This window comes from Oncorhynchus masou, chromosome 6, assembly GCF_036934945.1.
Source record: "Oncorhynchus masou masou isolate Uvic2021 chromosome 6, UVic_Omas_1.1, whole genome shotgun sequence".
NCBI lineage: Eukaryota > Metazoa > Chordata > Actinopteri > Salmoniformes > Salmonidae > Oncorhynchus > Oncorhynchus masou.
Genome location: NC_088217.1, coordinates 21,730,786 through 21,752,709, shown reverse-complemented (window position 1 = coordinate 21,752,709; position 21,924 = coordinate 21,730,786). Strand labels below are relative to the sequence as shown.

Below are 21,924 nucleotides of genomic sequence, written 5' to 3'. Positions count from 1 at the left end.
ATCTGACGTGGGTCATGGTATCTGTCAAATTAGTTTTATTGTCGTCTCGATAACCTGCGTACGGTTATATTCGATCAACCAATTTAACCGTAGGCTACTCACGCTACACATCAAAGGAACTGTGTTGTAAATGAAAGTCTCTGAATAAAGAGAGCCCAGGGTTTAGCTGTCTTCCACAAGTGTTCATCCGCAGAATGCGGCACATCTAGCACTGAGCGGAATAGAAACGGTTCCTGGAAATCGATTGCATGTGTGCGGGGTAGTTAGTTAAGAAGGCATTTGAACGACGGGTTGCTTGCTTGTTTATGTGGTGTGAACGACTGTAGATATTGAACAGCGACTAAAACGTTTTGGGAACTTTAAGCAACTGATTAAATTATTCCGCGGAAAGTGAGTATTTGCCATTTGATACAGTTTATTTTTAATTCCTGTAATGGTTGTGTATATCTAAGTTTCATTAATTTTGTTTGTTTAATGAAAACTGTACATATGATATGCTTGTTAGACACAGAGACACCTTTCACATCAGCATGTATTGATTTTCAATGGTTACAATAGTAGGCTATTCTCAACTATACTCAACATTGCTCCAACTGTTGGCAATGGCATATAGTTCCACCTGTATACTGTATATGCTGTGCTTTGTAAATGGCTATTGAAAATGGGTAACTCAAAGCTTTGCACACAGGGATTGTACAATATTTGCACATTATTCTTTTTTTTAAATTGTTCAAGCTCTGTCAAGTTGGTGGTTGAACATTGCTAGACAGCCATTTAAGTCTTGCCAAAGATTTTCATGCCCATTTAAGTCAACTGTAAGTAGGCCTCAGGAACATACACTGTTGTCTTGGTAAGCAACTCCAGTGTATATTTGGCCTTGTGTTTTTAGGTTATTGACCTCCTGAAAGGTGAATTTGACTCCCAGTGTTGGAATGTAGACTGCACCAGGTGTTCCTCTAGGATTTTATGTGACTTGTTAAGTACATTTTTACTCCTGAACTTATTTAGGCTTGCTATAACAAGGGTTGAATACATATTGACTTAAGATATTTAAGCTTTTCATTTTGAATACATTTGTTAAATAAATAATAATTAGACTTTGACATTATGGGCTTTCGTATATAGGACTGTGACGATCTCAATTTAACCCATTTAAATTCAGGCTGTAACACACAAGTCAATGGGTATGAATATTTTCTCAAGGCATTGTATGTCAGACAGGGATGATGAGAGGTAATGGTGAAATATTAAAGCGGAAGTGTAGATCTCCACAGTTAAATATCTCAATGGCACCAAGGCCAACTCTCATTTGTTACTTACTAGAACACACACGGAAGTGAAAAGGTTTATCTTTCAGTCACTCCTGTTTGGCCCGTTTTGTCTGAGGGTCTGAAGAAAGATTCTTTACTCTTAGCTCCAGCCAAGGAGTAAGGTTTATCATTTGGAATTGTTTGGCCTCATGGATTTCTGCTTCAAATAGCCCCTATGCCCAATCTGAACATTAACACGTCTCTTCCAAGTTTTGGAAGCATGAGGACATTCTCTTTTATTTCAACGAGAAATAAAAAAATAAAAAAATAAAGGTTAAATTGATACACGCCTTGGTAGGGTTAGTGTTCCCACACAGCCATATCTCCATGTAACAGTGCTTGTTTATGGAAGACGAGGTGACCACTGTGCTAATTATCCTGCTCCGAACATCTGCGAAAGCGTGACTCGGGAAGTGTATAGCAGAAGGAGGCACCCATAGCTGTCTGGCTCTGTGCAACACTTACTGTATCAGTTTATTTTAAGGATTCATTCTCGCTGATGAAAGATGAGGGCCATATGTTTCGAAAGCCATATTGCAAGTGATGATTATTGACGTTTCTAAACCTTAAAACACAGCGTCAGGATTGTAGTTCACATGAGCCCATCTTAGGTGACGCTAATGGGTGAGAACTGTAGGGAGAAGGCAGAATGCCGCCTCATCAAATACTGAAAAATCAAAACTGTAAAGTAAGCTTGTTTTACGGTCTGAAGTTCATCTACACGTTTCAATCTTACTGAAGCGCTCACAGATTTAAGCAATCAATCCAGGGCTACTCCGACACCTATGAGTAAAAGTATGGCTGTTGTTGACGACAGTAAGAAACCATCTTCCCTGACTTCGCCATTCTAGATGTGTCTGTCTACAGGATTTGACTGTTTAGTCTTTATTACTAACACACTTTTATATTGAACTTAGGGACTATGTTCAAATGGTTACATAAGTGTGTCAGAGCAAGAACTGTGAAAAACAAAACTCACCAATCTGGTGCTACTGGTTCAGTGACAGCTGGCTGGAAAGAAATTGCCTTTGTCACTTCTGTAGAATAGAACTGGATTTTCCAAAGACAATTTCAGATGTCTGGCATTAGTGTACAATCACAATACATTAGACGGTACATTAAATACACACAAATAATATTATAGTAGTGCGATCCATGTAGTCTTGTAGGGAGTAGTGATCCAACTCAGATGATCAAAGCTATTACAATACCTTACCAAAAGGGCTGTGCTAATACCTATCCAAATCTTTCAGATCCACTGTAATTTGTTATGGAAAGCTGGTCATAAGACTTGTGCAACTTCACCTGAAATGCCTCCTGTTTAGCCCCACTATATTGTCAGGCTTGATATAGATCCAACTTCCACAGAATAAATCCCATTCCAGATTGTTATCATATATTGGTATGATACACCGTGAATGTTGAATTACAGCATGTGACATGTTAACTCTTATCCACATTTTTGTCCTGGCATAATTGATTTGAAGGCTTGTGGTTTAGGGGCTGAATAAGTGGGAAGTGTTGTGCTTGATCTTTCAACACACGTTTAAGCCGTCTTACCTACTTTTACTTGGGAGTTCTCTCTCTCTCTCACATACTCAATCGCTGTCAACCAAATGTTTCTCTATTTCTCTCCCTTTGTCTCCTTCACCTCTTCTCTGGCACTCTCTCTCATGTAGTTTTCAACCTCCGGTCTGTGTAGAGGGCATCAACAAAAGATGACACATTCTCATTAATGACCTATTGGTCAATTTCCTGATGTCAACATCCTGTCCCTTAACTATTGTCTGAGTTCAACAAAAAAGGGAAGTCAAACTGAAAGTGAGGGTCATTTTCCCTACTATCAATCTCTAACATGATAATAATCACTGAATAATCCCCTCCAACCTTTTCTTTCTAACCATAAGGATAAGTGAAAGTAACTCAAGGAGCTTTCCACCATGTTAACATGCTACTTTCTATCCTCTTATCAGTCCTTCACTCCCCTGCTCTTCCTTCCTCTGCAGGCACCAAGATGTCCAATGAGCGTGATGCGGGGGACCATGGGCCAATGAAACTGTTCACTACCATGTTCTCGTCCCTCCAGGAGAAGTTCCACAGAGACCGTGAGTGTCTTGTATAGAAGTGGGTCCGTTTCATTTTGGGCCTATAGTGACTTGGGGTTAGGGAAAATGGCTATGGGTTGAAATAGAACTGATCCCAAGTGTGTGTATAGAACACAAATTATACATTATTGGAAAAGGTTAAACACAGAACTCTAAGCAAACAGACAGTAAGAGGCAAGCATGAATCAGGCTGGTCATGAACTAAACATGCCTGTCAAGCATACAAAGATTTGGCCTCGACTGCTTTGTTTCCCTCTCACTCAGGCAAACCCATTGGATTCATAAAACAAAGGACACCTCTTATAAACACTTCTGAAACAGGCACATTTTCCTAAATTCACTTATTCTGGAGATATGTGAGGAATTCTGATTTTTTTGAGAGAGAACCAGCCTGATGCTTGACCATGCTGGACATTTTTCTCAAATAGACGTTGTTTAGTAAAATACAGGTGGTGGTATTTGACAGTGTGCAAATCATCTATTGTGTCAGGTCATTAGGTATGACAGTGACCATCTAGCCTTACTGGTTCTATTGTGTCAGGTCATTAGGTATGACAGTGACCATCTAGCCTTACTGGTTCTATTGTGGCAGGTCATTAGGTATGTCAGTGACCATCTAGCCTTACTGGTTCTATTGTGGCAGGTCATTAGGTGTGTCAGTGACCATCTAGCCTTACTGGTTCTATTGTGGCAGGTCATTAGGTATGTCAGTGACCATCTAGCCTTACTGGTTCTATTGTGGCAGGTCATTAGGTATGTCAGTGACCATCTAGCCTTACTGGTTCTATTGTGGCAGGTCATTAGGTGTGTCAGTGACCATCTAGCCTTACTGGTTCTATTGTGGCAGGTCATTAGGTATGTCAGTGACCATCTAGCCTTACTGGTTCTATTGTGGCAGGTCATTAGGTATGTCAGTGACCATCTAGCCTTACTGGTTCTATTGTGGCAGGTCATTAGGTATGACAGTGACCATCTAGCCTTACTGGTTCTATTGTGGCAGGTCATTAGGTATGTCAGTGACCATCTAGCTTTACTGGTTCTATTGTGGCAGGTCATTAGGTGTGTCAGTGACCATCTAGCCTTACTGGTTCTATTGTGGCAGGTCATTAGGTATGTCAGTGACCATCTAGCCTTACTGGTTCTATTGTGGCAGGTCATTAGGTGTGTCAGTGACCATCTAGCCTTACTGGTTCTATTGTGGCAGGTCATTAGGTATGTCAGTGACCATCTAGCCTTACTGGTTCTATTGTGGCAGGTCATTAGGTATGTCAGTGACCATCTAGCCTTACTGGTTCTATTGTGGCAGGTCATTAGGTGTGTCAGTGACCATCTAGCCTTACTGGTTCTATTGTGGTAGGTTATTAGGTGTGTCAGTGACCATCTGGCCTTACTGGTTCTATTGTGGCAGGTCATTAGGTATGTCAGTGACCATCTAGCCTTACTGGTTCTATTGTGGCGTAACTGGCATTGTAGCATTGTTAATGGTTTCCCTTCTTCCCACGGAGTCACGTGGTAGAGGAAGGTACATGCTTGTCTTTCAAAAAATGGCACAGTCAGACCGGACTCTCACTGGTGGTGGGTAACAAGTAGAAGCATCACGATGCCTAACAGATCCTCACGATGCCTAACAGATCCTCACGATGCCTAACAGTGTGGGTGTGGCTAATTTCCTCAATTCTAAGCATTTTGATTTCGGGCTGAGAGAATTAGTTTTAAAGTGAATTTTCAGAAATTCTACACTTTCCCATGGCTTATGCCATGTTCTTATGCTGAGTGGTTCAAACATTGAAACAAAATCAATGGGGACCCCATACAATGGAATTTTAGGTTCTCCCGACTTACTTTTTTAAATCCTATTTTTTTGGAGTAGTGGCAACGATTTAGCTGCAGCGGCCTGTCACTGCTAAATGAATATTTGGGAAACACTGCTGTGCCATTTTCTACCCATCAGGCCACCACTACCTGTCTATGGCAGACCGCCTTGTGTCAATGTGGTACTTCATATACACGAGAGAGGGGGAGGGAGGGAGAGATTTGACCAAGTGGGGACATTTTGTTATTCCCCACAAGGTCAAATACTATTTCTAAGGGGGTTTGTTTTTAGTGTTAAGGTTATGTTTTTAGATTAGGGTTTTGAATGGGACTGAATTGTGTCCCCTGATAGGTAGTTATACACAGATGTGCACATATACAGTCTTGTGTTTTCTCCTCCTGTGGTTTCGGTTGGTTAACGCAGTGTCCCTCTTAGTTCTTTAGCTCTGGTTTCCTTTGAGTATTGGGTGTTTAAAATCTGAGCATGGTTTAGGCATCCTCTTGAACTACACTGAACAAAAATATTAACGCAGCAAAGATTTTACTATGTTACAGTTCATATAAGGAAATCGGTCAATTGAAATAAATTCATTATGCCCTAATCTATGGATTTCATATGACTGGGAATACAGATATGCATCTGGTCACAGATGCCTTAAAAAAAAGGTAGGCGCGTGGATCAGAACACCAGTCAGTATCTGGTGTGACCACCATTTGCCTCATGTAGCACGACACATCTCCTTCGCATAGAGTTAATCAGGTTGTTGATTGTGACATGTGGAAAGTTGTCCCACTCCTCTTCAATGGCTGTGTGAAGTTGCTGGATATTGGCAGGAACGGGAACACGCTGACGTACATGTAGACCCAAAGCATCACAAACTGGTGAGTATGCAGGCCATGGAAGAAGTGGGATATTTTCAGATCCCATGAAATGTGTACTGATCCTTGCGACGGGGGCCGTACATTATCATGCTGAACAATGGACCTCCAGGATCTCGTCACGGTATCTCTGTGCATTCAAGTTGCCATTGATAAAATGCATTTGTGTTTGTTGTCCGTAGCTTATGCCCATACCATAACCCCACCGCCACCATGGGGCACTGTTCACTACATTGACATCAGCAAACCGATCTCCCACAAGACGCTTGAAACCAATATTCATCTGCGAAGAGCACACTTATCCAGTATGCCTGTGGCCATCGAAGCTGAGCATTTGCACACTGAAGTCGGTTACGACGCCAAACTACAGTCAGATGACCCTGGTGAGGGCGACGAGCACGCAGATTAGCTTCCCTGAGACTCTTACTAACTGTTTGCAGAAATTATTCTGTTGTGCAAACCCACCGTTTCAACAGCTGTCCGGGTGGCCAGTCTCTGATCCTGCAGGTGAAGAAGCCTGATGTGTAGGTCCCCGGCTAGCGGGGTTACGTGATCTGCGGTTGTTTAGCAGATTGGGCGTACTGCCACATTCTCTAAAACAATGTTGGAGGCAGTTTATGGTAGAGAAATGAAAATGTTCTGGCAATAGCTCTGGGGACATTCCTACAGTCAGCATGCCAATTACACGCTCCCTAAACTTGGAGACCTCTGTGGCATTGTAACAAAACTGTACATTTTAGTGGCCTTTAATTGTCCCCAGCACAAGGTGCACTTGTGTAATGATCATGCTGTTTAATCAGCTTCTTGATATGCCATTTATTCAGTATACTTACACAGTGCTAAATCCTAACATTAATTGTATTTATTATTCCATAAACATCAATGCATGATTTAGTTATTTGGCCTACTTGACTAGCTGTATACAAAGTACACTTTTCAGTTCCCAGCCGTGTGATGTTTGGAATGAAAAGCTGCCTTGGAGTCCATGCCACCGTTAGTATTGAGGTTTATGAATAATTGTCTTCACTGCTGTCTTCGGTCTGTCTTTTAGGGAGTGATAGGGATTCCACCCTGCCTCGGCCTACAGCCCCATCCCGAGTGGTGACCTCTGCCCAGAACCAGAGTCACCTCTTCTTTGAGTACCTGGTGGTGGTCAGCCTACGGAAGAAGAGAGAAGGAATGTACGAACCCCAGATCACATATCAGTTCCCCAAGGTCAAACCTGCATGCATACATACATACATACATACATACATACATACATACAGTGGGGCAAAAAAGTATTTAGTCAGCCACCAATTGTGCAAGTTAACCCACTTAAAAAGATGAGAGGCCTGTCATTTTCATCATAGGTACACTTCAACTATCCAGAAAATCACATTGTAGGATTTTTAATGAATTTATTTGCAAATTATGGTGGAAAATAAGTATTTGGTCAATAACAAAAGTTTCTCAATACTTTGTTATATACCCTTTGTTGGCAATGACAGGGGTCAAATGTTTTCTGTAAGTCATCACAAGGTTTTCACACACTGTTGCTGGTATTTTGGCCCATTCCTCCATGCAGATCTCCTCCAGAGCAGTGATGCTTTGGGGCTGTTGCTGGGCAACACGGACTTTCAACTCCCTCCAAAGATTTTCTATGGGGTTGAGATCTGGAGACTGGCTAGGCCACTCCAGGACCTTGAAATGCTTCTTACGAAGCCACTCCTTCGTTGCCCGGGCGGTGTGTTTGGGATCATTGTCATGCTGAAAGACCCAGCCACGTTTCATCTTCAATGCCCTTGCTGATGGTAGGCTTTGTTACTTTGGTCCCAGCTCTCTGCAGGTCATTCACTAGGTCCCCCCGTGTGGTTCTGGGATTTTTGCTCACCGTTGTTGTGATCATTTTGACCCCACGGGGTGAGATCTTGTGTGGAGCCCCAGATAAAGGGAGATTATCAGTGGCCTTGTATGTCTTCCATTTGCTAATAATTGCTCCCACAGTTGATTTCTTCAAACCAAGCTGCTTACCTATTGCAGATTCAGTCTTCCCAGCGTGGTGCAGGTCTACAATTTTGTTTCTGGTGTTCTTTGACAGCTCTTTGGTCTTGGCCATAGGTTTGGAGTGTGACTGTTTGAGGTTGTGGACAGGTGTCTTTTATACTGATAAGTTCATACGGGTGCCATTAATACAGGTAACGAGTGGAGGACAGAGGAGCCTCTTAAAGAAGTTACAGGTCTGTGAGAACCAGAAATCTTGCTTGTTTGTAGGTGACCAAATACTTATTTTCCACCATAATTTGCAAATAAATTCATTAAAAATCCTACAATGTGATTTTCTAGATTTTTTTTTCTTATTTTGTCTGTCATAGTTGAAGTGTACCTATGATGAAAATTACAGGCCTCATCTTTTTAAGTGGGAGAACTTGCACAATTGGTGGCTGACTAAATACTTTTTTGCCCCACTATACATACATGCATGCATACATGCATACATGCATACATGCACTTAGGTTTACATACACTTAGGTTGGAGTCATTAAAACTTGTTTTTCAACCACTCCACACATTTCTTGTTAAGAAACTGTAGTTTTGGCAAGTCGGTTAGGACATCTACTTTGTGTATGACACAAGTAATTTTTCCAACAATTGTTTACAGATAGATTATTTCACTTATACTGTATCACAATTCCAGTGGGTCAGAAGTTTACATACACTAAGTTGACTGTGCCTTTAAACAGCTTGGAAAATGGCTTTAGAAGCTTCTGTTAGGCTAATTGACATCATTTGAGTGGTGATCTTAATTGACCGAAGACAGGGAATTTTTACTAGGATTAAATGTCAGGAATTGTTTTAAATGTATTTGACTAAAGTGTATGTAAACTTCCGACTTCAGCAGTGTACATACATTGAGGAAGTATTTGTGATAGTAAATTAGCACTTAATCTAAAATGTGTGTTTTAGCTAGCTAACATGAGGCGCTCTCAGAGAGAGGAAGAAGAGAAGTCCCTGAAAGCCATCCTCCTTTTCTGTTTCCCAGAGGGGGTGAACTGGGCCCCCCTGACTGAATACGCCAGGTACGTGCCACTTCTCACCATCTCTCTTTCTCTGTGATGATCTCTGTTTCTGGGCCCCCCTCTCTGAGCGTATTCTCTTTCAACCATTTATTCAGTTCAGTGTCACACTTGGCTGAAATTAACCACACCTGCTTTCTCGTGTGTGTGTGTGTGTGTGTGTGTGTGCACATGCAATCACACCTGGGACAAACAATCACACACATCTACTTTCTGCATCCTCCCACACCCCCGATGTTGTGCAGAGTGTTTTCAGGATGTGGTGAAGTGTTTCCAGCGAGCTTTACATGAACCGTTCTACCTACACGCAGAACAAATCTGCTTACAGTGTGTATGAAATGTTTGTGTGCGACGACTGCCAAGCATCATTTGTCATCTCTTGCAAACAACCAGTGGTGGAAAAGCACCAAATTGTCATACTTTTTTTAACAGACTGTTACTTAAGTGGAAGTCACCCATTAAAATACTAGAGGAATTATTTGGTTCTAAATATACTTAAGTATCACGAAAGTATATAAATCCTTTCAAATTACTTATATGAAGCAAAGCAGACAGCACCACTTTCTTGTTTTTATAATGTACGGATAGCCAGGGGCACACCCCAACACTCAGACATAATTTATAAAAGATTAATTTGTGTTTAAGTCTGCCAGATCAGAGGCAGTAGGGACGATGAGGGTTGTTGTTGTCTTGATAAGTGCGTGAATTGGGCCATTTCCTGTCCTGCAAACGAGTACTTTTGGATGTCAAGGAAACTGTAGGGTGTAAAAAGTACATTATTTTCTTTAGGAATGTTGTGAAGTAAAAGTTGCCCTAAATAGTAAAGTACAGATATCCCCCCCCCCAAAAAAAAAACTACTTAATTAGTACTTTCAAAGTATTTTTTACTTAAGTACTTTACACCACTGCAAACAACCTAGCTTTGACCAGGGTCAGTGTTATGGGTGGTACATAATGTAAGACAGAAGGGTGCTGTTTCAGTTGATTGGATTCTATTTTGGACTAATGTTCCAAGGTAACCTACTTTTGAAGTGATTTGTTTTTTAATCCGATGACCTCATGACAGGTTGTGTACATGCCACATTAAAAGGTAGGTTAATACATTTTTCCAGTTAAATTACATGTCGCTACTATAAAACCTCTAAAGCAGTCATTTGCTCATGAATTTAAAAGTATTACTCTGCCATAATGTAAGTCCTGCAACCCCTCATCCTTGGCTGGCTTTACCTAAATACGTGTATATAATACACAGTCGTTGCTAGAATCTTAATATCACAAACATAACTGGTGTTGTAGAGAGTTTAAGGAGGGCTTGTCATTTGTTTATGGTTTTCACACACAGGCTATTATATCGGATTAAACAAATGATGTAGGCTAAAGTATGATGTGGGGAGGATGGATGAGTTGATGAGCGAGAGGAAGCATAATTATGTAACCACCAATTGTGAATGAAGAACAGGGTGGGTCATTCTATTATATTCATCTATTCTAATTATAATCTCAATGTCATACTCAGACCTACTTGGAGTACACAGTGATTGTGTGCGTTAATTGCAAGAATACCAAGAGGAATGGATGCATTCATTAGCGTTGCTATAAAATCTGAATGAAAACAACTCTGATGGGGCCTCCAGAGTGGTGCGGTGTTCTAAGGCAGTGCCAGCTGTGCTACTAGAGATTCTGGGTTCAAGTCCAGGCTCTGTCGCAGCTGGCCGCGACCGAGAGACCAATGGGGCGGTTCACAATTGGCCCAGCGTCATCCTCCAATCGCGCACTAGCGACTCCTGTGGCAGGCTGGGCGCAGTGCACGCTAACGCCTTCGCCAGGTTTACGGTGTTTCCTCCGACACATTGGTGTGGCTGGCCTCCGGGTTAAGTGGGCATTGTGTCAAGAAGCAGTACGGCTTGGTTGGGTTGTGTTTCGGAGGATGCACGGCACTCGACCTTCACCTCCCGAGTCCGTACGGGAGTTGCAGCGACAAGACTGTAACTACCAATTGGATACCATGAAATTGGGGAGAAAAAGGGGTACAAAAAAAAGATTAAAGAACTAATCATGATGGCATCTCTGTATTCTTCTGAGCTTCAATCTGAACCTTTTCCTCTGAGTACTAAGCACAAAAATGTGCAGTTGATCAACGTGTTCTATTCTCTCTCTCTCTGCAGTGAGACATTCTCCTTCGTGTTGACAGAGGTCGACGGCAGTAGGAGGAATGGCTACTGCAGGAGGTTACTGGTAAATGATCCATGGTGTCATTCATAGGACATGAGAATTACTCTCCGGTGTTTAGTTTCTCATGACATGATGTTGTTTCCTGCAGCCCAGTGGCAAAGGGGCTCGGCCTCCGGAGGCCTATTGCATCATCAGCCAGGTGGCCTGCTTTGGACTCTTCTCCAAGGTGAGCGGGGAGGGCGTCATAATACGCACTCACATTATACACTGCTCAAAAAAATAAAGGGAACACTAAAATAACACATCCTAGATCTGAATGAATGAAATATTCTTATTAAATACTTTTTTCTTTACATAGTTGAATGTGCTGACAACAAAATCACACACAAATTATCAATGGAAATCAAATTTATCAACCCATGGAGGTCTGGATTTGGAGTCACACTCAAAATTAAAGTGGAAAACCACACTACAGGCTGATCCAACTTTGATGTAATGTCCTTAAAACAAGTCAAAATGAGGCTCAGTAGTGTGTGTGGCCTCCACGTGCCTGTATGACCTCCCTACAACGCCTGCGCATGCTCCTGATGAGGTGGCGGATGGTCTCCTGAGGGATCTCCTACCAGACCTGGACTAAATCATCCGCCTGGACAGTCTGTGGTGCAACGTGGAGTTGGTGGATGGAGCAAGACATGAGGTCCCAGATGTGCTCAATTGGATTCAGGTCTGGGGAACGGGCGGGCCAGTCCATAGCATCAATGCCTTCCTCTTGCAGGAACTGCTGACACACTCCAGCCACATGAGGTCTAGCATTGTCTTGCATTAGGAGGAACCCAGGGCCAACCACACCCGCATATGGTCTCACAAGGGTCTGAGGATCTCATCTAATGGCAGTAAGGCTACCTCTGGCGAGCACATGGAGGGCTGTGCGGCCCCCCAAAGAAATGGCACCCCACACCATGACTGACCCACCGCCAAACCGATCATGCTGGAGGATGTTGCAGGCAGCAGAATGTTCTCCACGGTGTCTCCAGACTCTGTCACGTCTGTCACGTGCTCAGTGTGAACCTGCTTTCATCTGAGGAGCACAGGGTGGGCGCCAGTGGCAAATTTGCCAATCTTGGTGTTCTCTGGCAAATGCCAAACGTCCTACATGGTATTGGGCTGTAAGCCCGGAGTCATTGGTAATGAGTTTCTGTAAATTATTTTTTGTAGCATTTCTATGTAGAACATTCAGAAAAACGCAATGCATTTTGCACTATTTTTCCATCCAATTCACTTTTTTTGTTAGAAATTGACTAGATATTTCTTAAGTGCCTCCAAATGTTTTTCCTCTAACTTATTTTGTGCCACTATAGTACAGGTTTTTATTGCCATCTCCCTGCGCTATTATTTCTTCTGTTTGCTTTTAGTCTTCTCTTTTGACCTAAACTGCTTTTGTTTTTAAGTATTGTATTGAATGGCCTCAAAGTATATTTTGAATCTGTTAGGTACAATAAGAGGATCTACTGTGCTTGTTGTGCACAAAAGTCCATTTATGAATGATTTTGTCTTAGCATACTGGATGACAATTTGTTCTTTACTATGATTAAATTTCCAATGCCCCTGTCCGCATGGAAATTCTATAAGTTATGTGAAGGCCAATTAGATGATGGTCTGATTGCTTTCTGTCTCCTATTAATACTTAACTTTTAATGCCAGGAAAAAATGAGACAAGAAACTAATGAAGACTGCTGGCTTGATTAAACCTCCATGTATGTCTCACTAGGTCAGGGTTTTTCAGCCTCCATATATCCACTAGTTATAATGTATCCAGGATATTTGTTATCTCAAGCGCATGAGGGTGATTTCCTTTTCGATCCATTGAGGTACTTAAAACCATACTAGAATCCCCCCCCCATAATAATAGATTAATTTGTTACTTGTGAGCTCAATAGATTATTATATATATTTTCGAAGATGTGTGAATCATCATTATTTGGCACCTACAGATTCATTTACCAGATCTATTTTTGGTCCAATAGCATATTTTGAAAGAATCCATCTTCCTTGCTCTGTTTGCACTATTAGATAAAAATTGTTGTTTATTAATATACCCCCCCTTTGAGTTTCTTTGACCATGACAAAATATATGTATTTTCCATACAACCACATCTATAGTTGTAGTGCGAGTTTTCTGAAACAATAGAAATGATTTTTTAGCCAGGTAAACATGTATATTTTTGTTCTGCTAAGCCATTACAATTGTAACTGTCTGTACTTAATTCCCCACTTACCATAATGATACCCAAGTTTCAATTATACTTACCACAACCACTGTCTGTAAACTTGCCATTCAAAAGCACCATGATGATTAAGTGTCCATATACTGTAGCTGTACCATTTAATATTTGCACTGTTAAGGATTATGTAACTGAGTAGACCTCCAATTGTCCTAATATTCCACCCACTAAAACCTCCCCACATATCTAGGTATGTTGTCACTAAGACACAGCCATGGCACGATAACAAAGAAGACATGTAGTACTGACAATCTAGAGTGAGAGAACCTGTAAAACCAACCTCTACCCACACATTTTTGTTTTTATTCCAGGGTCGTTGCTCTATCACTTTGGCTGATTTACGCACAGGCCTATATCATTAGGATTGAGAATTTAAGGGTAACGTATATACGGTTGGAGTCATTAACTCATTTTTCAACCACTTCACACATTTCTTGTTCACAAACCATAGTTTTGGAAAGTCTGTTAGAAGATCTACAGTCGTGGCCAAAGGTTGAGAATGACACAAATATACATTTTCACAAAGTCAGTCTGCTGCCTCAGTTTGTATGATGGCAATTTGCATATACTCCAGAATGTTATGAAGAGTGATCAGATGAATTGCAATTAATTGCAAAGTCCCTCTTTGCCAAATGAACGGAATCCCCCAAAAACATTTCCACTGCATTTCAGCCCTGTCACAAAAGGACCAGCTGACATCATGTCAGTGATTCTCTCGTTAACACAGGTGTGAGTGTTGACGAGGACAAGGCTGGAGATCACTGTCATGCGGATTGAGTTTGAATAACAGACTGGAAGCTTCAAAAGGAGGGTGGTGCTTGTAATCATTGTTCATCCTCTGTCAACCATGGTTACCTGGAAGGAAACACCTGCCGTCATAATTGCTTTGCACAAAAAGGGCTTCACAGGCAAGGAAATTGCTGCCAGTAAGATTGCACCTAAATCGACCATTTATCGGATCATCAAGAACTTCAAGGAGAGCGGTTCAATTGTTGTGAAGAAGGCTTCAGGGCGCCCAAGAAAGTCCAGCAAGTGCCAGGACCGTCTCCTAAAGTTGATTCAGCTGCAGGATCGGGGTACCACCAGTACAGAGCTTGCTCAGGAATGGCAGCAGGCAGGTGTGAGTGCATCTGCACGCACAGTGAGGCAAAAACTTTTGGAGGATGGCCTGGTGTCAAGAAGGGCAGCAAAGAAGCCACTTCTCTCCAGGAAAAACATCAGGAACAGACTGATATTCTGCAAAAGGTACAGGGATTGGACTGCTGAGGACCGGGGTAAAGTCATTTTCTCTGATGAATTCTCTTTCCAATTGTTTGGGGCATCCGGAAAAAAAGCTTGTCTGGAGAAGACAAGGTGAGAGCTACCATTAGTCAATCCTGTGTCATGCCAACAGTAAAGCATCCTGAGACTATTCATGTGTGGGGTTTCTTCTCAGCCAAGGGAGTGGGCTCACTCACAATTTTGCCTAAACACAGCCATGAATAAAGAATAGTACCAACACATCCTCCGAGAGCAACTTCTCTCAACCATCCAGGAACAGTTTGACGAACAATGCCTTTTCCAGCATGATGGAGCACCTTGCCATAAGGCAAAAGTGATAACTAAGTGGTTCGGGGAACAAAACATTGATATTTTGGGTCCATGGCCAGGAAACTCCACAGGCCTTAATCCCATTGAGAACTTGTGGTCAATCCTCAAGAGGCGGGTGGACAAACAAAACCCACAAATTCTGACAAACTCCAAGCATTGATTATGCAAGAATGGGATGCCATCAGTCAGGATGTGGCCCAGAAGTTAATTGACAGCATGCCAGGGTGGATTGTACCGGTTTCTGTTCTGGACTTGGGGACTGTGAAGAGACCTCTTGTGGCATGTCTTGTGGGGTATGCATAGGTGTCCGAGCTGTGTGCCAGTAGTTTAGACAGACAGCTCGGTGCTTTCAACATGTCAATACCTCTCATAAATAAAAGTAGTGATGAAGGCAATCTCTTTTCCACTTTCAGCCAGGGGAGATTGACATGCACATGATTAATATTAGCTCTCTGTGTACATCCAAGGGCCAGCCGGGCTGCCCTGTTCTGAGGTCTTGAAAAAGGTTAAACTCTGCAAATATTGACTTTGCATCAACGTCATGTAATTGTCAATAAAATCCTTTGACACTTATGAAATGCTTGTAATTATACTTCAGTATTCCATAGTAACATATGACAAAATTATCTAGACACTGAAGCAGCAAACTTTGTGGAAATTAATATTTTGTGTCATTCTCAACTTTTGGCCATGACTGTACTTTGCATGACACAAGTCATTTTTCCAACAATTGTTTACAGATAGATTATTTCACTTTTCACTGTATCACAATTCCAGTGGGTCAGAAGTTTACATGCACTAAGTTGACTGTGCCTTTTAAACAGCTTGGGGAATTCCAGAAAATGATGTCATGGCTTTAGAAGCTTCTGATAGGCTAATCAACATCATTTGAGTCAATTGGAGGTATACCTGTGGATGTCTTTCAAGGCCTACATTCAAACTCAGTGCTTCTTTACTTGACATAATGGGAAAATCAAAAGACATCAGCCAAGACCTCAGAAAACAAATTGTCGACCTCCACAAGTCTGGTTCATCCTTGGGAGCAATTTCCAAACGCCTGAAGGTACCACGTTCATCTGTACAAACAATAGTACGCAAGTATAAACACCATGGGACCACGCATCCGTCATACCGCTCAGGAAGAAGACACGTTCTGTCTCCTCGAGATGAACGTACTTTGGTGCGAAAAGTACAAATCAATCCCAGAACAACAGCAAAGGACCTTGTGAAGATGCTGGAGGAAACCGGTACAAAAGTATCTATATCCAGTAAAAATGAGTCCTATATCGACAACCTGAAAGGCCGCTCAGCAAGGATGAAGCCACTGCTCCAAAACTGCCAATAAAAAGCAGGACTACAGTTTGCAACTGCACATGGGGACAAAGATTTGTACTTTTTGGAGAAATATCCTCTGGTCTGATGAAACGAAAATAGAACTGTTTGGCCAAAATGACCATTGTTATGTTTGGAGGAAAAAGGGGGAGGATAGCAAGCCGAAGACCACCATCCCAACCGTGAAGCACAGGGGTGGCAACATATGGGGTTGCTTAGCTGCAGGAGGGACTGGTGCTCTTCACAAAATAGATGACATTATGAGGGGAAATTGTGGATATATTGAAGCAACATCTCAAGACATCAGTCAGGAAGTTCACTTTAATCAGCTTAACCCAGTGTTAACCAATCCAGCAGCACACTAATATAGACAACAACCCTGTTGACAATAACCAATCCATCTGCCGGTGTGTATCGGAACAATATTCCGTTTACATTTTTAAGATCTATATTTTTGAAATGGAAAAAAAGATAATGGCACATTAGGATCGTATAGCTTAAATTCTATTCGTTCCGATTCACATTCCCAAAAAGCGCCGCACTATAGAACCGCTTTTAAGTCCTAGTATACCCTGATTCTTAAAATTGTGCCATATTATGTCAAACTCAAAACAACCTTGGTTTTGTAGTTTACTACCTGTGCAGTTTTCAAATTTAAACAAAAAAAAGGAGAAAGGTCAGCCATACCCTCCTTAGTCTTCCCCTAGATCCAAACCTGATTTTAAGTCCAAAGTTCCATATTGCATAAGTTTAAAACATTTATTCATCATACCCATTTCTTCTTCCCCTAAATCCAACCTTATTCCACACGGTTCTGTCCACACGGTTCTGCACTGCATGAATCAAAATATTTAAACATTTAATACACATTGCACCACATTACAATCATGTATCAGGGACGATTTCAGCAGGAGGTAGCTATCACTCACAGCCACGTTGTAATCTTCGAGTCCTTGAACTCTTGGTTGTTTATGTACAATTAATCGACCAGTAGACATTCTGCTTCTCTGCTCTGAGACTTGAAAGTGGGGTACAGGGCACGTCTTCTCTCCGCTATTGAATGGGGAAATTGTTCATTAACAGAGAATGTGGTGTTCTTCAGCTCCATGCCCTGTTGTAGCAAGGCAATCTTCACTGAGGGTTGTTCAACTGATGTCCTCATCCACCAGGGTGACTTCTAACCCTTACAGTAGATGATCTATGCTGCGGCAGGCAAGTAGAGTGGCGTGTCAGTCGAAGAGAGAAACGGGCTGGTCTAGTAATGACATTCCCTACGACTTCATTAGGCCAAAATTCCAGGATGAGTCAAACTGTTTATGAACAACTATATTTAGAACCTGAGAGCCACTCTTCTACATACACTGACTAGTTGGGATAAGTGTTAACTAGATGAGTATAGCATTCATCAAAAGTCAGGTTGCAATACATTTACATAGGGCTGATGACACATTCTAAATGGCAGGCCTAATATGGAGGCTGGTCTACCCATAAGAGCTTTACTACAGTATGATTGGTGCACACAATTTATATAATTCTAAATGTGTTTTTCAGATCTTTGATGAGGTGGAGAAGCGCAGGCAGATCTCCATGGCGATGATCTATCCATTCATGCAGAGCCTGAGGGAGGCGCCGTTCCCTGCTCCCGGAAACACTGTCAAGATCAAGAGCTTCATACCAGAGTCTGGAACAGAGGTATGGAGTATTTATTATGAATCCCCATTAGCTGCTGCCAAAGCAGCAGCTACTCTTCCTGGGGTCCAGCTTAAATTAAGGCAGTTTTATACATTTCAAAACATTACAATACATTCACAGATTTCACAACACACTGTGTGTCCTCAGGCCCCTACTCCACCACTACCACACCTACAGTACAAAATCCATGTGTATGTATGTTATCGTTTGTGTCTGTGCCAATGTTTGTTGCTTCACAGTCCCCGCTGTTCCGTAAGTTTTTTTGTGGTTTTTTAAAATGTAATTTTAATGCTTGCATCAGTTACTTGATGTGTAATAGTTCCATGTCGTCATGGCTCTATGTAGTACTGTGTGCCTCCCATAGTCTGTTCTGGACTTGGGGACTGTGAAGAGACCTCTTGTGGCATGTCTTGTGGGGTATGCATAGGTGTCCGAGCTGTGTGCCAGTAGTTTAGACAGACAGCTCGGTGCTTTCAACATGTCAATACCTCTCATAAATAAAAGTAGTGATGAAGGCAATCTCTTTTCCACTTTCAGCCAGGGGAGATTGACATGCACATGATTAATATTAGCTCTCTGTGTACATCCAAGGGCCAGCCGGGCTGCCCTGTTCTGAGCCAATTGCAATGTTCTTTTTTTGTGGCACCTGACCACATGACTGAACAGTAGTCAAGGTGTGACAAAACTCGGGCCTGTAGGACCTGCCTTGTTGATAGTGTTAAGGCAGAGCAACGCTTTATTATGGGCAGACTTCTCCCCATCTTAGCTATTACGGCATCAATATGTTTTGAAACATGACACTTTACAATCTAGGGTTACTCCAAGCAGGTTAGTCATCTCAACTTGCTCAATTTCCACATTATTTATTACAAGATTTAGTTGAGGTTTAGTGAGTGTTTTGTTCCAAATACAATGCTTTTAGTTTTAGAAATATCTAACGTATTCTTTGCCATCCATTGAAACTAACTGCAGCTTTTTGTTGAGTTTTGCAGTCAATTCGGTAGCTGACACACATAGTGAGTCATTCACATACATAGACACGCTGGCTTTACTCAGGCAGTGGCATGTCATTAGTAAAAATTGTAATGAAGCAAGGGGCCTAAACATCTAAGCTGGGGAATTCCTGATTCTAACTGGATTATATTTGAGGCTACCATTAGCATATAATTAATGGGAGGGCACTGGGACTTGTGCCTCCATGTACGTTAGCTAGATTAGCTAACTAAATTACTAGCCAGTTGGCTTCGAGGAAAGAAGAAAAAATTAAATATCTGAAGTGATCGCTACATCATTTGGATACTGCTTTAAAGCAAATATCTGCAGCATTAGTAAAGATGTGATCAATACATGTTGATTATTTAATTCCTGTGCTGTTTGTAATTACGCTGGTAGGTTGACTACTGACAACCTGATCCAGGTTGCAGGCACTGGTTACAGTTTGAAGCTTTTTCTTGAGTGAGCAGCTTGATGAAAGCCAGTCGGTATTTAGGTCACCCAGAAAATATACCTCTGTTGATTTCACACAGATTATCCAGATACTGACTGTTAGCTCTTGGTTGTCTTCCAAATGGACAATGACCCCAAGCATACTTCCAAAGGTGTGGCAAAATGGCTTAAGGACAACAAAGTCAAGGTATTGGAGTGGCCATCACAAAGCCCTGACCTCAATCCTATATAACATTTCTGTGCAGAACTGAAGAAGCGTGTGTGAGCAAGGAGGCCTAGAAACCTGACTCCGTTACACCAGCTGTCAGGAGAAATGTGCCAAAATTCACGGAACTTATTGTGGGAAGCTTGTGTGCTACCCGACACGTTTGACCCAAGTTAAACAATTTAAAGGCGATGCTACCAAATACTAATTGAGTGTATGTAAACTTGTGACCCACTGGGAATGTGATGAAAGAAATAAGCTGAAATAAATAAATCATTCTCTCTACTATTATTCTGGCATTTCACATTCTTAAAATAAAGTGGTGATTTTCTGGGGTGCTTGATTGATAAGCGTCCCAGTAAAGCATTAAAAACAGAGGTAGAATTACTCATGTTATTTACATTGGAGCTGATAGTGCAGGGTGAACTGCATGAAGTGGTCTTCCTACTATTGCACACCGCCTCAGTGCTAACAATTTAACTCTAACTCTGGCTTATATGCTCATGATTACTGCTTACATTAGCTGTAGGATAAACAGATGTATTTGACGCAATTAGGGATATATAAATTAAATGACTTGCATTGTGTTTGCCAATGCCCCTAAGATCATGCATTATGACGACTCATTGTCACAATGGCAGGGATTAATTGAGCTGGTCTTGGATCATTTACCAGTCATTGTTTCAATGCAGCCTTGAAATGCATGGACAGAGTCCAGGAGCCAAGATGATTTGGATGGACTCCGTCATTCCTGTAGAGTATCTTCTGTTTCCAGAAGGTGTCAAAGTTATCAATAACAGGGGTATTTAACTCAATTCCTAGAGGATTGTGTCTTCTGTTTTTTTTGTTAATTCCTTTAAATTCATGGCCAATTAAAACCTAGTGAACCAGGTGAGGGGAGTTCCTAATTAATCAATAACCTTCATCGATCAATCGAGTACAGAGAAGGAGCAAAAACCCGCAGCCCTTGAGGACACGTGGAGTTTGGAGACACACACAAAGCCCTTGGCATCACGATGAGGATCAAGACCTTCATCCTAGAGTCCAACACTGAAAGCGAGCTCTCAGATCTCTATCTTGCTCTCTCTCTCTTCCTGAAGACCTTTTGTATTTCTGTTCCTGGCCTGTGTGTCTCCAGGTCATCAGTTTGACAAGGCCGTTGGACTCGTGGTTGGAGCATGTGGATTTCCGGACACTGTTCCGCTGTCTCACAGACGAGGAGGTGCTGCGGGTGTTTGCCTCCACCGTTCTCGAACGACGAATCATCTTCATGGCTGACGAACTCAGGTACAGTACCAACCCTAATCCTAACGCCAAAAGGACATCACTGAGCCTGGGTTGTCTGGGACAAGGGCAGGCCTGTTGTCTGCATGTTGAATGGGTGTAAAGTTTGTACCTGCTTCCCCTCCTACAGTACCCTTCCCAGGTGTTGCATGCGGTTGCCGCGCTGCTCTATCCGTTCACATGGCAACACACCTTCATCTCCATCGTTCCTTCAGTGCTGATTGATGTCGTCATGGCACCCACTCCCTACCTGCTTGGTGTGCAAAAGAACAAACTGGATGATGTCATTGACCAGAGCGACGTGAGTGTGTATGGCAGAGCGGAATGGGTTTTGTATACGTACTGTACATGTCAGCTTCAGAAAATACTATTTGATGAAATGTTTTGGGGACAAAGACTGATTTTTAAAGAACGTTAAGGGCAGTTGCTGTTTGCTGTAAACAATGTTTTACTGTTATGTTTGGGATCAGACATTCCTGTCTCTACACTGTGACTGACTGCAGATGGGAGAATATATATCCAGTGACACTCATTAAGCTACCACTAACACAATTACAGCCTGTGGAAACCAGCCAGTGTGCGTATTATCTCCGACTTGAAGATTTTGTGTGTGTATTTCTGTCTTATAAACAGATGCTCATTGTAGATCTGACAGAGGGAGCAGAGAACACCTTCATCACTTGTGTAAGTATTGCATGCCCCATATTTCCCCTCAAGTTCACAAACAAAAGTACATAAATAAACTAAAACGCTTATCTC

General features: G+C 41.9%; 1 protein-coding gene across 1 annotated transcript in view; it reads left to right on the top strand.

Moving 5' to 3' along the window:
* LOC135541595 (DENN domain-containing protein 2D-like) overlaps positions 1 to 21,924 on the top strand; it is a 33,252-nt gene continuing 11,328 nt past the window's right edge. The window contains exons 1-10 of the mRNA XM_064967905.1: positions 1 to 390; positions 3,317 to 3,415; positions 7,158 to 7,321; positions 9,053 to 9,165; positions 11,328 to 11,397; positions 11,483 to 11,560; positions 18,090 to 18,230; positions 21,020 to 21,168; positions 21,271 to 21,466; positions 21,799 to 21,849. Of these exons, the coding sequence (XP_064823977.1) occupies positions 3,325 to 3,415; positions 7,158 to 7,321; positions 9,053 to 9,165; positions 11,328 to 11,397; positions 11,483 to 11,560; positions 18,090 to 18,230; positions 21,020 to 21,168; positions 21,271 to 21,466; positions 21,799 to 21,849 (1,053 nt within the window). The 5' untranslated portion in view covers positions 1 to 390; positions 3,317 to 3,324. The remainder of the gene's footprint in view (positions 391 to 3,316; positions 3,416 to 7,157; positions 7,322 to 9,052; positions 9,166 to 11,327; positions 11,398 to 11,482; positions 11,561 to 18,089; positions 18,231 to 21,019; positions 21,169 to 21,270; positions 21,467 to 21,798; positions 21,850 to 21,924) is intronic.